The sequence below is a fragment of the Phoxinus phoxinus genome (genome assembly GCF_949152265.1).
Source record: "Phoxinus phoxinus genome assembly, chromosome: 20".
In the NCBI taxonomy this organism is placed as follows: Eukaryota; Metazoa; Chordata; class Actinopteri; order Cypriniformes; family Leuciscidae; genus Phoxinus; species Phoxinus phoxinus.
The window spans coordinates 23,602,885-23,620,657 of record NC_136895.1 but is presented as its reverse complement, the minus strand read 5'-3'; the positions used below and the strand labels follow the sequence as shown (position 1 = coordinate 23,620,657).

Here is a 17,773-nt window from a genome sequence, read left to right as displayed (position 1 = left end):
CAGTCGCTTGTGTTGTGAACGGACGGTTTTAAAGTGGTTTACTGTGTGTTTAAAGTGGTTGACATACGGCCAAGGAATATGGTTAATTATTTTATTTTGTTCTTTGTTTGCTTGTGGCGTCTGGTTGGTAAGTGATGAGTGTTTTTAATTATGACGTCCCTTATTTTTGTTATAATAAACTCTTTGCATTACGTTGGTTTCCAAAAGTTTCTCAATTTCTTATCTCTTTAATATCTTTAAAAACGTAATTTATTAGTTCTGGGACATGCTGCGAATTTTAGTGGAAGGAATTACAAAACAAAATTTGATATTTAGTTTTAAATCAGCTGTAGGCTATCCAAAAATAACTGTTGTAGTTTCACTTCTGTTTGCACGTGGAAGTGAGTGCTGGAGAAAAATCACCTGACATTGAACTCCTGAACTTTTATTGTTATTCTTTAAAAGTTTAATGCAAGTCATTAAACATTCACTAAAGAAAATGTCTATAAATACAAATCACTGATGACTGTAAGTTTGGTCATTAATAACAAACATGATGTCTGTTACAAAATATGTTCCCTTTTCCTGAAGATGTGACGGATGAAGTGAAGTCAGTGTCAGTGATGGAGGGAGATTCTGTCACTCTAAACACTGATGTTTCTGAAGAACAGAAATATGTGATGATACAGTGGACGTTCGGAAGCACAAGAATCGCTGAAGTCGTCAGACTCACGGAATACTCGACGTATGGTGAGAGATTCAGAGACAGACTGAAACTGGATCAAACCGGATCTCTGACCATCACAAACACCAGAACCACAGACTCTGGACTTTATCAACTAACAATTGTCAGCAAAGAGACCAGCTACATGAGTTTCAATCTCACAGTCTATGGTTAGTAGAGAATAATAGTAATTTTTTAAAATGTTTATTTTGTGTTCTTTTCACTATTCCGTCATTTTATGATGTCTCAATGGCTTTATTTCCATTTAAAATATGGATCTACTATATGTAAAATAAGATCAGAAGTGTGTGATGAGACTAACGTCACAGTAACATCTGTCATTATCAGTGACTCCACAAAGTATTTCATCATCAGAAAGATCATCAAGCTTCTGTGCTGTGAACAATTCAACCATCAACCAGACTGAGAATAACAACATTACTGAACATCAGCCAAGTTCAGGTACATCACTCACTCTTACTCTGTTAAATGTTTTCAGTCAGTGCAATATTAGTTCCTGTAAAGCTTTAAAATATTATGTCAGAATGAAAACACTCGTGTAGTTGTGACCAAACATAGGCTATTCATGTGTTGTTTTGTTACTGCTGATGGGTGCTAAACCCAGATTTTTATTAAGATTTTTATTAACAATGCATTTATTCATTTGAAGGATGCTTTTATCCGAAGCGACTTACATTGCATTCAAGGTTTACGTTTGATCGGCTCATGCATTCATAGAGAAAGATTGAACTATTGTGTGAAAACTAGTTTTTTCTTTTGTGATATAACTGGAACAGAGAACAGACCGCAGAAGAGCGACAGAGACATGAAGCAGGTGTGTGTGTGTGTGTGTGTGTGTGTGTGTGTGTGTGTGTGTGTGTGTGTGTGTGTGTGTGTGTGTGTGTGTGTGTGTGTGTGTGTGTGAGAGAGAGAGAGAGTGCGGTGTTGCTTTAGAAAACATTAGTGCAGAAAAAGATCTTGGAGAAAGAGTCACATACACAGGTATATAAGACCTGAGGCTAAAGAGCTAGAAATACTCTAGATTTATTATATTCATTATTATGAACAATACTAGCAAAAAAAAGTAGTAAAAAAAGGAACTAAATGCACAATTCTGATTCAGCTTTCTTTTTTTTTCAGACTGCATCCACTGTTGTGGTTTCACTGAAGCTGTGATCCGATTGGTCGTCTCTGCTCTGGTGGGCGTGGCTACTGTTGCGGTGCTGGTTTATGACATCAGATCTACAAGAAGTGAGATGATCAGAGAAGAAGAGACCAGACATCACTGTCAGACTCCTGGAGTCATATCAGACCAACAGTGTGAACTGAGCAGAAGATTTAGTTCCAGATATGTTTGCTGAAGTTAACTGGTATAATCATGAAAATAAAACATGCATTAATACTCGACATATTTTTTATACTTACACAGCTGTTTATTAACGGGTTGTTTTTCATCCATTGCACATTTATTAATATTGTTTGCACAGAATATATTTGTTATTGATCTATTCAATTTTATAAGCAGATTTTATAATAAATAAAAAAATTAAATGCATGGCTTCTAAACAAAATAATAATTAGCACCACATTTTATGCATTAGAATGATCTCACAAGCTTTGTTGAAATGACTCTTGGTGAATGTTTTGGTGACTTTTAATAAAGATTTAGTATTGCAACAACTATTGTCCACTTTTATTATCCTTCCTTAAACAGTATAGTTCAAATAGGCCTATCTGTAATTGACAGGATTCACGTGATACACTCTCAGTTCTAGATTGTGAGTTGAAACCTTTTGTGGTCTCAGTTATTCACATCTGTACAGCTGTGGTTTGATCTGATTCCAGCTAGTAGAGGAACTAAGGATATTGGGAAACGAAAAACAGCTAAATATAGGCAATTGACCCGATTAATATGAATTGTTCAAACTTGCAGAGTTCGGACCATTGACTGTAAAAAAAAATAGGTGTAGTTCTGATAACTTGTAGGCTAGTAGCCTTCTCTTTTCTATTTCTATGAAATGTCTACGTACAGCCTCTAGGTGGCGCTCCAGTGTCATTTAATTCAGGAGACACCTGTCCTGAACTGAACATCACGAGCACAGCATATAGAAGACACGATCATCGAATTACTTTTCTTGGAGATTATGTTCCCGTGAATTTTACATTTTTAAATGAATATAGAAAAAGGAAAAGTAAATTAAGTGGTCTGTTAACTGTTAATAGATGAAGACCAGTAGGTTTATTGGGAAATTTGACTTTTATTTTGAATGTGTTCAATATTATTATCCCAAAACATTGATGTGTCCAAAAATGCCTCATTATTATGTTAATAATGTGTGGTAAAATGTGCATGGTCACTAAATGGCTGTGTCCAATTCAAAGGTTGCATCCTTCGAAGTTCGAAGTGTGCGAAGGTCGGGCCGAGAGTTGTTAAATGGGACGGTATACAGCCTATATGACTGTTCTTGTCGCCTAGCAACTGTGACACTGACAGCTGCTGTTGATGAGTGACAGTAACATAGGCTACTAGACTTTTTTAAAGTTATATATTAAACTGTCTGACTCACAAACTGTCTAAATGTGTTCACATGCCATTTCTGTACATAATGTATCACATCATAGTAAGTCGACATTTTTAACCGCTTTAAAGGTTTTGTTTTATTTTATTTTATTAGATATTTGAGTAAGTTGGTTTAAGTTAGGTTTAAAAGTGTAATTCGGCTATTTCTCTCAAAAAAATCATGTCTTCACTGGCGCGCAATGAACAGGCCAGGGAAGGATCATCTGTTTTATCCTACATTGGAAACGAAGAACGAAGGACACATTTCGAGGCCACTGAATTGGGACTCAGCTGATGTGTTGATTAGTGTTTTTAGTTAGATTTTATTACTACTTACAATCACTAGGTGGAGCTCCAGTCTATATTAAAAACAAATCATGTTTAAGGTGTCCTGCTCCTGACGGGCCACTGTCCTGCAGAGTTCAGCTTCAAACCCCATTTAAACACATCACCTGAACCAGATAATCAAGCTCTTATAGACAAGAGCCTAACTCTGCAGGACAGTAGCCCTCAGGACTTGGACACCCCTGGTATAAACAGCTATTTTATAATAAAGAAGGATGCATTGTGGATCCTGATAGTGCAGTTACCAACCAAACACTGATGATGGAAAACAGACTGTAAACCTGTGACTTTTGACCCACAACATGCAACTCTGAAACATCATATTACACTGTTCTGTTTGGTGCTTTTCAAGCATGTAATTTTTTTCGGTGTGTTGCCCCAGAGAGTCACTGTGTGGTAGCCTATATAACCGATATGTAGGAAGCTTTTTTTTTTGTAACGTGACAAACAAAAAAACAGGACATGACATCACAGATAGGACATGACTGCGTGTAAAGGTCAGTAAATATCTTGAAAATGATGCAAAATATATATCATATGGATTAGTTTAGATTCTACCGAAACTTCATCATCTTCATGATTTTTCTAAAAACACTTTAAACTTTTTAAAATCTGGTGAATGTGAAACGTGTGCACGTGAAATATATATTTAAAATGTATCTAAAAAATCTTGACCTTTCATCTTTCATCTGCTAGTTTCAGGTAAAGGTTAGCAGAACCAGAAAACTATTTTTAAAATCACACCTAGACCCACGTCCTGTAACATCTTCTTGTAGAAGAACATATCCTGTTTTTGTCTTTCCATGTGGGGACAAATTCAAATGTACAAAATTTTAACAACATTGATTACACATTTCTGCAGTTTTCATCGAATAATCTTGAATCACATGCGTCTGACATCAGACAAATGTCAAAGTTGCACTTTTCCCCTCTTCACGCATAACACATCTTAGCAGTAAATGGAAATCAGATGAGGTTCATGCTAACAGGACAGGAAGGGGTTCAGAGAAGCGCCTCTACAAGACGTGTGTCCATCTATCAGACCAAAACCACATTTCTTTCTAGATGTAAAGGAATCAGACCACGTTAGGTTTCGTTTAGACTCAAAACTGAACTTAGAGTGTAAACATTTTTTTTTGATTGAATCATTACTCACAAGAAAACCACTGAGATGTCTTCTGTTGGTCAGCATTGATGTCTTATGATGACTGTACTTAAATGTGTAGTTTATATACTATATATATATATATATATATATATATATATATATATATATATATATATATATATATATATATATATAGGCTATGTATTGCCTAGTCTACTATAGAGAGAGATTTAAAAGATGGAATTCAATAAAAGGTAAATAAATAAATATACAACAGCATAAATTAAATGAATATATATATATATATATATATATATATATATATATATATATATATATATATATATATATATATATATATATATATAAATGAAACCCTGTCGTGATCAGAACTAAACGACAACACAAAAGCGTTCACTGACAATCGAGCGCGATCACAAGCGCGTGCCCGGCTACGCGCGCACACACACTCACGGCGGCGCGCAGAGAACTTCAGAATTTCGACGTTCGTTATTTCGCTATTAGACCACGACGCTTCAAGTTTACCGTTTAAATGCAGATAGTATTTTAAATATAATTGATTAAATATCGTAATAAACCCACGAGAGACATCGTCAGCAAAGTTTTGGAAATTCGTTTTTATTGAGTTTATTTAGCAGAAGTGACGTCTCAGTCAAAGAAAATGCTTTATCATGCGTTTGTTTGGTTCTGTTTGTATTATGAACGCCTGTTTGGTAAGTAAATTGTGTTTTGTTTGTGTGGTATAGGTTCGAGAGTTATATAAATAAGTGAGGATGATATAAGATAGGCCATAAATCAATAGCCTACTCTTGGGAAATATTCTAATAAATTTGCGCAAAAAAAAATGTAACTTAGCTGATTTTGTCCGGGTCCGAACTGGCTAGTTGACCAGCCACCATATACTAAAACCACATTAAAGTGGTTTGTTGCTCGTTCAAGATGGTCTACCAGTTTACAATGACGAGTTTGGACCAAATAATCTACTATTGAGTGACAGTTTGTGTTCCACTGTTTTCCAGGTGTGTTTGGTGTTGAGACGGGTGAAATAACAAAGGTGACGGAGGGAGATTCTGTTACTCTGAATAGTAGGTTGCAAAGAGGTGAGGATCTACTTTGGCTGTTTGGGCCTCAAGAGATTGTCATTGCTCAAATCAATAAGAAGAAGGGAGTCTTCAGAACACATGAAGATGCTGATCGTGGGAGATTCAGAGGCAGACTGGAGCTGGACTATGAAACTGGATCTCTGACCATCACAAACACCAGAACTGAACATGCTGGAGTTTATCAACTACAGATCATCAGTAAAACGGTCTCATACAAGACATTCACAGTTTCTGTCTACGGTGAGGAGAGACATAATGTTAATTGTTCTTCATGTTAGTTTATTTGTTTGACGATAATTCTGCACACTCCCTTTTAAAATTAATTTAATTTGATCAGAAACATTAAAACACTTATGTGATGTTATTTTACTTATTCTAACTTTATTTTTTTCAGCGCGTCTGCCCATTCCTGTCATCAGCAGAGACTCTTCTCAATGTTCTTCTTCATCTTCATCATCATCATCATGTTCACTGGTGTGTTCATCAGTGTTGACTGTGAGTCATGTGACTCTCTCCTGGTACGCAGACATCAGTGTATTGTCCAGCATCAGTGCGTCTGATCTCAGCATCAGTCTCTCTCTACCTCTGGAGGTGGAATATCAGGATAAAAACACCTACAGCTGTGTGATCAACAATCCCATCAGCAACCAGACCACACATCTGGACATCAGTGGACTCTGTCAGCCATGTCCAGGTACACCCGTGGTGATATTAGCTCATATTTAGTATGCAACTCTGTTTACAATAAATCCTACTAAAAATTTGTTTTAAAAATGTGTGAATCCAGTAGGCTAGGTGATATAACCAATGTTCCTTGCAAACGGCACGTTGTGGTGATCAGTTTGAGTCTGTGCATTACGATTTTAGACGTCATGTGAAAAAGAGAGTCTGTGAACATCTAAATGTTTAATTTAACAAGACTACATTGTAAACTGAGTTCTCTGTAAGGTTTCTCTCCATTCTCTCGTGTTTTCCAGCTCCTCTGCCGATTCCTGTCATCAGCAGAGACTCTCCACAATGTTCTTCTTCATCATCGTCATCAAATTGTTCAGTGCTGTGTTCATCAGTGTTGAATGTGAGTCACGTGACTCTCTCCTGGTACGCAGGAATCAATGTATTGTCCAGCATCAGTGCGTCTGATCTCAGCATCAGTCTCTCTCTTCCTCTGGAGGTGGAATATCAGGATAAAAACACCTACAGCTGTGTGATCAACAATACCATCAGCAACCAGACCACACATCTGGACATCACTCAACTCTGTCACACATGTGCAGGTTCATAAGTTGTGATATTAGAACTGTATCAATGTTGATCTCAAACTCTTTTTCAGTGTTTTTTTGTGTGTGTCTTTCCTCAGGCTGGGTCCACTGTTGTGGTTTTACTGAAACTATCATCCGATTGGTTGTCTCTGTTCTGGTGGGTGTGGCTACTGTTGCTGTGCTGGTTTATGATATCAGATCTAGAAGATCTTATCAGAAGAGGAGAGAGCAGACATCACCTCGATCACACGAAGGTGAATATGATGATGTCATGTCAGGTCACTAGGGGGCGATGATGTTGAGCTGTCTTTTATGTCTCTCAGGAATATAAATAAGGAATATACCACGCATCTCAAACTCTATGCATGTTGTCAATCATAAAGAAAAGAAAATGCTCTTATCAATGGACAGTGTGTTTCATAACTGATCATACTGCCATCTGGTGGTTGTTTTTGGTACCTACTGTTTTGCTTTTAAAGAACAGCTGTATCTTTTATTCCAAACATTTTATTTTACTTTTAATGTAAGCTTTAGGCTACTCTTTATTTGAATCTGTCCCTGTTACAGTGTAATTGTACATTTAAGAATTGAGTGATAGTAAATAACTACATCTAGGATTAGAGTTTGGTTTAGGGTTACCAAATTTTATATTTTTATACCCAGATTTCTTTTTTTATAGTTTCATAAAGTTTTTTATTTACAATTGTAAGTGCATTGTGAAATTCTTCATTACATTACATGAAACAATGTCTTATTTGAATACCCCTTGTTCATGTTTTTTCTGTATTTTCAGTTGTATGTATGAATTATTGTAACATCCAACAAATTCATTAAAATCTAAAAATGTCATGAGAATGTTTCGTGAATACATTAACCTGTTATCCGGAAATGCAACCATTTCATTAGGATCATACTTTTATGTAATATATTACAAAACATCATCAGAATACTATAGAATAAATGGAAAATGCAGGATTTCAAAAATATATATTTTATTTTCCATTAGCACCACAACAGAAAACATACAACATCACTTCCAAACAGCAAACTCAAAATAAAGTTTTGAGAGTTAATTTAGAGATGATAGAATAATCAAAAGAAGCTGTATGGCCACAGATAATATTAACACAGACAAAATGTATAAACTTTTGGTTTGGATTTACAAATGTTCTGAGATTCCTTACTTACATCCCTTAAAGTCATTGGAGACAGCATTTTATTCCTAAACAAAAACAAATCATCTATGTACAATCTCAATTGACGTCAATGTAATTACTACTAGTATTTTACAGGAGTAATTATTTTATGAACACATGCATAACACATCATTCTAAATCCAGGTACACTGATAAATGTCTCTCTTTCTCCATTTCAAAACTCATTTCCAATCTCCACTCATCAGATGTCAGATGCTGCTGGAACCCTGATGATCGTGACTGTAGAAAAGATAGAAAAAGTGGTCAAGATTTCCCTACATATAATACATTTGTTGAAATAACAGGTTATTAAAATAGTTTAAATGATTAGGCTACATGTAATATAGATTTAATTTGATAGCCATAGTAAATGAGATGACCGATTTACTGACATGATCAAACATTTGGCTGCAGAATTTAGAATGGACTGCATGTTTAGGCTATGTAAGACTGTGGGAAAATCAGACAATAGTGAATTACAATTATATATATATATATATATATTTTAAGTTGTGAGTACATCTACTAACTTTTATATTCAGTATCAGAGAGAGAATCCATAGAATAGCAATATATCGGCCATATATATTGCCATATATGAAAGCCATAATAGAGACATTAGGTCCTCTCAGACCAAACTACTTAGTTAACACTATTTATTTGTATTGATCAGATGTAAATAAATCAATATCTAGTATATAATGTGCTTAGTGCAATACACAAGCTTTGAAGGAGGAAATATAAATCTGAATTGCATGTAATGATATACGAATAATATCAATTGAAGGGAACATGTAAATGGAGAATAACAATGGACCTAAGACTGAGCCTTGAGGCACACCACACTTTATCCATGTTTAGTACATCTGTTCATTTACAAGAAAAATAACATTGTCAGACAGATAATATATTTTATTATCAGGCTAGCACCTGTCCACAAATGCCAATATGATTCTATATGCTCAAAAGAAAGTCATGATATATAGGGTCAAATACAGTGCTAAGTAATGCTAACATATACTTTCCAAGTCACATGCTAAAAAAGTATTTTGACAAGTATATGCCCATCTGGAATAGATCTAAACTCTATTTTATTTTTAATTGCATATGCATTTCTTTTGAATGCTTACAATTAAACAAGATTTCCTCACAATATTTCTCTCAAAACTGAGACTGATGTCCACTCATGTCCAGACAGCACAGGTACATGTATTTTTTTGGGGCGGGCAGTTGTTTGCGCATGTATGGTTTTTGTGCGGTAGGTGGCGTTATGAGTCTGTGTCGTCCCGCGTCACGTTACCTGCCAGACGGAAGATTCAGCCATTTCGAGTTGTGCGCTCTCTTGTATTTGTAGCCTTTATGGGACGTAAACCATTTTCCACATCGTACATATCTTAAGGAATATCATTTGTAAATCGCAGTCAATATAAAAGTGTCTCAGTCATTCTTTCTTTTTTTTTGTAATTGTCGTTATCAAACTGGCTGGGTGCGGTTGAGAAACGACAGCACGACGGATTTGTATATTTATAGCTACGACCTTCACCGTTTTTAAGCTCCAGAAATTCTTCAGTCAAAATGGGAAAAGCGTATTTTATGATTATTGTCTTATTATCCGTGGAGGGTAAGTAGTCATAATTTTATTTGTTGTAGCTATGACACTTTCGATTTTAATTAATAGAACCGGAAATAAATAATGCGTATTTGCTTTTATACCAGTATTTTCTTATTCATTGTGGTTCTTAACGTGCTCATAGCGTTCGCGTTTATTAGGATGAAAGACAGAGACAGGAAAATGGTGTGTGTTCTGTATTTTACGCTATTTACCATCACGAAGCCTCAGACACCATATTGGGTTTCAAGTTCAGGCCTTGCGGTAATTATTATCAACCTTTTGGAGATCGATGTCCAAATCACGTCAGGTCTTTGAGAATTACATTTTATGCGGTTGTGCTATTCAGGTAGGCAAAATTAAATGTTTCTCGAGTCTCTATTCAAGCTTTTTGCGTAGGATAGTATTTTTTATTTTATTTTTTATAGGCCTACATAGCTATATATAAATCAGACTTCCGGAGATCAATTCCATATCTGATGCCGTTTGTATTGTAAATATTTGAATACGTTTAAGATTTGAAGATGGGGGTTGCCATTTTTTTAGATACCCTAGTCGAGGCTGTTTTACAAGACTAGGCCTATGTCTTTTTTTGCGTTATGACTGTTGTTCTTCAGCACATGTCCTTATTTTTCTCAAAGGTATCATAATCATAATTTGTTAAACGCAGGCTATATGATGGTGAAATGCGTCAGGGTATTTCATGTAGCTAGGCCCATGTTACGCTGGCTAGTTCATGACGTTGTGGTGTTCAGCTGCACTATCCAGTTTTTCATGCGTGTTTAGAAATGTCGTAGGCTACTGTTGTCAAGCCAGCTTTAAAACTGAATCAACCGCATTAGCCTAGGGCTATTTGAAGATAATATTAGGCCTATATCTATAAGCCATGCGTTATTGCGTTAATTCTAATTCATGATATAAAGGCAAATAGTGGAATTATTAGTAATTAACTGTTAGGCTACTATAATTATTTATTAAAATAACAAACGTTATGTTAATACAAATATTATTATTTTTTACATAATTTAATTTGGTTTAAAAATAATATCTAAATAAGTTATCATTAGTATCTATGCCATGCAGCTGATTTTAACATGAAATGCCTTTACATTAATGTGCTTGCAATGAAGATCTAGCAGGCATTGATTCATGACAACTGGCGTGATAGAATTTTCGCGAGGATATTTGCGTTGTTCTGACAGACTTCAGTACTCTAGGGGGCGATAGAGGTACATTTTTAAACCGGATGTGTTGTTATTCAGGTGAGTGTCTGAACATATTTTGACTTAATCTATAGAATTTAAGTTGATTAAACTATTTTAATGATTAAACTGCTCCGCCATGGTATTAGTTAGCGTTAATAAGTTAACAGAATTTCGTTACAGTGACTCTGACGACATGTTATTGTGTTGCGTTATGAATTTACGTAGCGTTTCTCAATGCAACGGCGCGTGTTTCGCCCTTGACGTGTCTGTTCTGGTGGGGACATATTTATATTCGTTTTAATATTTGCTGTGGCTGATTTTTGTCCCCACCACTTTATAAAAGACTATGTTTGGTTGAAAAGGGAAGTATAGCTTGCTCCAGGAATTGTTTCTAATGCAAAGGAATTGACTAACAGCATTGCATTTCGTTAGTTTGCATTATAATAAGTGGTGGATTTTAAGTTTATTTCTGTTGTGGTTTTTCCTCAGTAGTGGATACAAATATAGGGTTCTAAGTTTTTTTTGTTTTTGTTTTTTTCTAGCATGCAATAAACTTTCCTTTTATTCGTCCATGGGATGCAAACAAATGCGTGCTTCTAAAATCCACTGATGTACAGTTTATTAAAACTAGGCCAAGTTCATAGGTTTGATTCCCAGAGAACGCATGAGCTGATAAATTCTATTTCTTGAATGCATTCTATGTCGATTTGGATAAACATGTCACCCAAATTCATTAATATTAAATGCAATCTATGCATGGTTTATCAAATAAATGTCACAAGATCTTTTTTAAGATCAAAATACTTTTAAATAGAAACACTGCCATTGAATATGTAATTACAATTGTGTATTTCTTGTATGTTTTGGGTTTTAATGATCAGGAAAATACAAATTGATCAACTAGCCTAACTCTACTAGCAAGATATAATATTCAGATTATTTTTTTTACAACAAAATGGTAAAAGATTATTTTGAAATCTTTCAGCAAATGTTTCACAGAGACATTTTTTCAAAAAGAAAGGTTTAGAATGACGTACGGGTGAATAAATGAAATAATCTTCATTTTTGGGTCAACTGTCTGTTTAATAATAATTTAACCAGGAATATTACTTTAATTTCAGATATAAGGAGTTAAGAAACATGACATCATTTTACTGACATTTTATCATTTTATCCCTTTAAGGCCCGTTCACACCAATGACGACAACTAATAACGATAGAAATATAGTTTACTGTAACAATAATGTCACAAAGAAAATATATCGTCTGAATCACTTTCAGGACTTACAATAAAGACATTGACAGCCAAATCCATCCTGCTTAAAAGAACTTGAGAATTTAAACTGACAGACGACAAAACAACAGCATTATAATAAACAGAATGATATCGTCCGTTGGTGTGGATGTTAATATAGTCATCGTTATAGTTATCATTCTTGATGTGAACGGGCCTTTGCTCTGCACTGCAAAAGGCTATATAAAATGTATCTTATAGCTAGACACAAAAGAAGGCAGATTTTGACCATCAATATGATCATTTAATCCATTTTTGAAAGTTAATATGGCAATTGTCTTTTTAATTGTGGTCTATTTTCAACAACATCTGGTTAGTGGATGCATTATGTAAAATTATGTTTAATTTCCAATTGGCCAATCTTTTGTGGAACTGTAAAAAAGTGGTTCCCAATCCTAACAGGAAGCATGACATGTTGAGGCTTAGCAGTTATGAGAGAGTTTCTCAAGAAAGTGCCCCTCCCCCAGTAAGAGCCTTCGGCGTTTACATAAAAAGTGGTAACTGATAACTGGGAGAGAAGAGGCCCGTCTGTGTTGAATGGAAGTCAGTGGAGGAGAGGCCTCGGCATGCTGCTTTTGTGTGGAAACGGCTAATCACTTAAAGGGATAGGACACCCACAATGTTTTTAACCACTATTTAGTATCATTGCACACTAAATAAGTTCAAGTTGTAGCTACTTATTTATCTGGATTAACCTTTTTTTTCATCAAAAAACCTGACATGGCATTAAATTACAAGCACATGCTTTGTCTGGATGCAGCATATGGTAGTCCAACTGTTAGTAACTGTTTCAAAATTGCAAGTGTGACATACTAAACTCCATTTAAAGTCATTTAAACAGCTTTTTTTTTTTTTTTTACTTGAATTATTACTTATAATTATATGATTGTTATGCACGCAGTTCCATGGCCTCATATGAGTCGGGAGGCTACATAAAATTGAACTTTTCATTTAAATTAATTAAATGTAATACAAGAATGAGAAAAATGTTGTGTAAAATAGTTTTAGACTACAGCATGTCACAGCAGGGCTGCAGGGCACTTGAAATTCTTCTCAGTTTTACGTGAGAGCAAATGTAAAACGTGTGCAAGCTTGTTACATGCTTGAAATGATTTACACAATGTACTATCCCCTTGAAATGTCCTGCGAACAGTTTATGAACCCCAAGTTTTTCCTCAGTGTGATAAATCGTGTATATCATTACCGTTGCTCTTGCGTTGTCACGTGGTACATGTTACTTTTCTCAGCGGTGATTGGAATGAACTAATCAAAGCAATTTGTGATTTACAGGAAACAGGTTTCAAAAATAATAATTGTTTGGAAATAGTAGGGACGGGATTTTTATTTTATTTTGAAGTAGCCTACCTATTCGTGTTACTAATGTTTTTTTAAATAATTATACTTTCATTGTACAAATGTATGTAACAAAGCCAAAACCATCCAGAGATTTGTATGCTACTCAATGGAGAAATCGTTTTTCTGAACCGTAAAGCGCCCCCTCGTGGAAGAGCTTGACATGTGTGGGAAAAACATTAACCGTCCAAAGGGCGTCAAGTCCGCTCTGGGAGTAAGAATATGAACGTAAGGAGAAAAAAAATGTCCCTGCCTGTCAAACTGTTTAACATATCAGTTTAAATTGTGTTTTTGGTCAAGTTAATCCGGCGTATGTCACTATAATTCACCCGGCCGTTGATTATTTACCAAAACTTGTATCAGTGAATTCGTATCGTCCACCATTTTTGTGCTATGACAGATCTGTCTAAACGTTTGGCATTATACAATGCATTTCCTCCGTGGGGTTCAACACAGATACAAAACGGCTTCGTTGTATATAAAAATATTTTCCTTACCCGTATTTTGGTGACTATCCGTCACAATGTAGGTCCTATATAATGTATTATCCACCGCTTCGGTTCTCAATAGTTTCTAAACGCGTATAGGTTTCTATCAACATTTTATTTTTAAAAAATAATCCGTTACAGCTGTGCTAAGCCGTCTAAATGAATAAACAAAAAGAACAAATAACGTAAATCCCTTATTCGTTGGTTTATCAGGAGAAAAATATCATCGTCTCTATATACATTACAAAGCGCTACTGTATGATCCAGTTTCAATTTTAATATCGCAGCCACACAATCGCACACCAGTTTCCGCATTTTGCTCGTCCTCTATCTCGCGAGATTTCATTTAAAACTCTGTTTATATCGAGTGACTGTTTTTGTTTTGTTCGCATCCAGCCTTACATATTCTACTAAGATTTCCTCAAATGGTCTGTAGATGCTCAGTTTTAAATAGTCTGACCCTCGTTTGTTTCCATTACATACGTTATATATAATACATATGGTTTTCACTGATATATAATGTATATTTGCAACATGGACTGTTTAAAATATAAATAAATATAAATTTGTATGTCAAACAAACCTAGGAATTTAACAAATAGTTTAGATACTATACTGTATGGTCTGCATTAAATTAAAATGCTTTGTTTAACCACCATATTGTGTATTTGTGCACAAGTTTGTCTATTTTTATTTATTTTTAGAAAGCCTGTCAGTGGACTGTATATAAAGCTTATTTTTAGTCCTGAATAGTAGAAACTATGTGGACTGTTGAAATAATATAAAAAATGTGACCTCAGCCAAATCTGTTATGTTTCATATGTTTCTGGTTGTTCTCCAGGTGTGTTTGGCGCTGAGGCAGATCCACCGAAGACGATAGAATCGGCGGAGGGAGATTCTGTCAAACTAGAAACTTGTGTTACCAAAATACAGGAAGGTGATGAGGTGGAGTGGAAGTTTGGACCTCACGTCATAGCTACGATCAAGGCCAATAATGTCTTATTATATGACACTGATGATGCACTCTTCAAAGACAAACTACATCTAGATGATCAGACTGGAGATCTAACCATCAGAAACACCAGAACCAAACACTCCGGGCTTTATGAAGTGAAGATCGTCAATATCACCCATACAATACACAAGCGATTCAGTGTCACTCTCCTTGGTAAGAAATCAATTTTGTTGATTGTGATTAAAGGGATAGTTAACCCAAAAATGCAAATTCTGGAATAATTTACTCATCCTCATGTTGTTCCAAACCTTTATGAGTGTCTTTCCTCTGCTGAACTATTGACTTACGTAGTATGAAAAAAAAATACTATGGAAGTCAATGGGGTCCATCAATTGTTTGGTTACCGACTTTTGTGTTTAACAGAAGAGAGTCATTCATACAGTTTTAGAACAACTTGTGGGTGAGAAAAATTATGACAATTTTCATTTTTGGATGAACCATCCCTTTAAAGTATGCAAAAATAAGTTTAAGATATTTGTTAAGGAAATGTTAGCAATGTTATCTAAATTGATACTTAAATCCTGAGAAGAGCAACAGTGTTCTGGAAAATGTTCCTTTATATTGCGTAAATACAGACCGTTGCACACATATAATGAATCAGATGAAGAATATGAATAGTTATTTCTATATTTATTCATATATTTATTATATAGCAACCCAGTGGCGAACTGGAAATATGTATGTACAATTTATTAGAAGAATTATAATATCAATATATCAAACTAGTGAGATTTAATGTATAACATTTTTTTAAAATAGAATTATTGTCTGAATTCAATCATTAACATCAGTTATTTCTGTGCATTCTGTATTTCAGATGCGATCCCTAAGAAAGTGTCAGTAACGGAGGGCGGGTCTGCCGTTTTAAAGCATGATGTTGCTGATATAGAGATTTATGATATGATCATGTGGATGTTTGAAGATGGAGAGACTTCCATAGCTCAAATCAACAAGAAGACGAGTAAAACCCCCTCGTATGATGAAATCGATGAGAAATTCAGAGACAGACTGCAGTTGGACCAGACCGGGACTCTGACCATCACAAACACTAAATCCACAGACGCTGGACTCTATAAACTAGAGGTGACCGGTCAAAACAAAGCGGTTAAATACAGGAAGTTCCGCGTCACTGTCAGTGGTGAGTAGATCAAGTGTCTCAATGTAATACTTGTTTGTGCTAGTCATGTTTATAACCGACTGAAGGTTCATATATAAACGTGAGATATCACATGATTTATTATTGAACTGACCATCTCCCTTTGTCCATTGCAGAATCGGGTCTGTCCACAGGTTTTATAGTGGCCATATGTGTGGGTGCTGCTGCTTTAATCCTGTTGGTGTTGGGGGTCGGGATTTGGTGCCGCAATCGAAAGAAACAAAGTTCTTATTAACTTCATCTGATACTACAATGGGGAAAATCTCAACTTTATTGTACAAGAGTAAGATTGTGTACTATATATACATTGACATTTGTGATTGTTGAAACAATATAGTATTTCACTAAGTGGATTCATTGATTGTGTAAATACTTGCATTTTTTAGTTGTAAGGAGTGATGCATACTTTCTTGTTTCTGTGTCTTCTTTCAGATGGAGATAAAGGGAATGGGGTACAGGATCCATTGAAAGGACAGAGTAGTTCAGAGCCTCTGACAAACACGAGCCGCGGTTGAAATGAGCAGTGAACTTCTGTGGACGACTTCTTTGGCATAAACCGAGGGACATGCTTATATGCGTTGTACATTTGCTGGAACGGTTTGCACTACATGTTGATCAATGAACCTGTTATTTTAGGGTACAAATGCATATCATTACCTGTTTTCAGTATATATATATAATCATGTTGGCTGGTGGGACGGTTCACTGCTGCTTTAAAGGTGGATGGTTTTTTAGGTCAAATGACATCAACCGCAGGTTTCATTTTTAATAAACAGATTGTTTTCCTTAGTGATTTAATTCATGCTTTACAGGGCTAAAGAGGGAATTATGTGATGGATGCTTTTTTCATGTGCAGGATGAGCCTGTGTTTTTTGGGGGGGTAATAATATGCACATGCTTATTTTATTTGTCTTTTTTTATTTTCCGTAGAGTTCTGGAAACTTTGTGCCTCATTTTTGCCCTAGAAATATATTTTACGGTCACTCTACTCTGTTTACATTTGGATAGTTTACGATTAACTGCTGTTTACTTGCCTTTAGTGAACGCTGATATGGAGGTTGAATGTTTCCAGTTATGTAGGCCCACATAATTCTTTTTTCTTTTAATGTGAAATTTGAGGTTTTATTGAAATCATTGAGGATTCGTAAGTAATATGAATGTCAAGTTATTGCACTTATTGTAAAGCCATTCAATGGCTTGAATTGATTTGAGTTGTAGCCACATTTTTTATGTTATACAAATCTCTGCTGGGCTGTAATTGAAAATTACGATGTCTTGATGCCTTTTTGTTGTATATTGGGAAATATTTGGAATAATAAAAAGGAAAATATATACAGGACCACTACAACTATTTAATC

General features: G+C 35.2%; 2 protein-coding genes across 3 annotated transcripts; both read left to right on the top strand.

Annotated features, from left to right (window-relative positions):
* Positions 1 to 2: 2 nt before the first annotated feature.
* LOC306988227 (uncharacterized protein) lies at positions 3 to 7,947 on the top strand. Its single transcript, XM_079593034.1, has 10 exons — positions 3 to 127; positions 571 to 873; positions 1,052 to 1,165; positions 1,844 to 2,055; positions 2,927 to 2,936; positions 3,650 to 3,793; positions 5,757 to 6,080; positions 6,235 to 6,534; positions 6,818 to 7,114; positions 7,198 to 7,947. Exons 1-10 carry the CDS (start codon positions 79 to 81, stop codon positions 7,383 to 7,385), a joined length of 1,941 nt encoding a protein of 646 aa, XP_079449160.1. The 5' UTR covers positions 3 to 78; the 3' UTR covers positions 7,386 to 7,947.
* Positions 7,948 to 8,549: 602 nt separating this feature from the next.
* LOC306988966 (uncharacterized protein) lies at positions 8,550 to 17,743 on the top strand. Of its 2 annotated transcripts, none has more exons than XM_079594218.1 (5): positions 8,550 to 9,916; positions 15,086 to 15,412; positions 16,077 to 16,397; positions 16,532 to 16,698; positions 16,848 to 17,743. In XM_079594218.1, exons 1-4 carry the CDS (start codon positions 9,871 to 9,873, stop codon positions 16,648 to 16,650), a joined length of 813 nt encoding a protein of 270 aa, XP_079450344.1. In that variant the 5' UTR covers positions 8,550 to 9,870; the 3' UTR covers positions 16,651 to 16,698; positions 16,848 to 17,743. The 2 variants fall into 2 exon arrangements, with proteins under 2 accessions (XP_079450344.1, XP_079450345.1); XM_079594219.1 differs by lacking the exon at positions 8,550 to 9,916 and adding an exon at positions 10,930 to 11,166.
* The last annotated feature ends 30 nt before the right edge of the window (positions 17,744 to 17,773 follow it).

Bases quoted from the DNA above. Each gene is read 5' to 3' on its own strand.
- LOC306988966 (XM_079594218.1), top strand. From the start codon at position 9,871: ATGGGAAAAGCGTATTTTATGATTATTGTCTTATTATCCGTGGAGG. The intron at 15,413-16,076 runs GTAAGAAATCAA...TCTGTATTTCAG, and splicing joins ATTCAGTGTCACTCTCCTTG to ATGCGATCCCTAAGAAAGTG. The intron at 16,398-16,531 runs GTGAGTAGATCA...TGTCCATTGCAG, and splicing joins GTTCCGCGTCACTGTCAGTG to AATCGGGTCTGTCCACAGGT.
- LOC306988227 (XM_079593034.1), top strand. From the start codon at position 79: ATGGTTAATTATTTTATTTTGTTCTTTGTTTGCTTGTGGCGTCTGGTT. The intron at 6,081-6,234 runs GTGAGGAGAGAC...TATTTTTTTCAG, and splicing joins ATTCACAGTTTCTGTCTACG to CGCGTCTGCCCATTCCTGTC. The intron at 7,115-7,197 runs GTTCATAAGTTG...GTCTTTCCTCAG, and splicing joins ACTCTGTCACACATGTGCAG to GCTGGGTCCACTGTTGTGGT.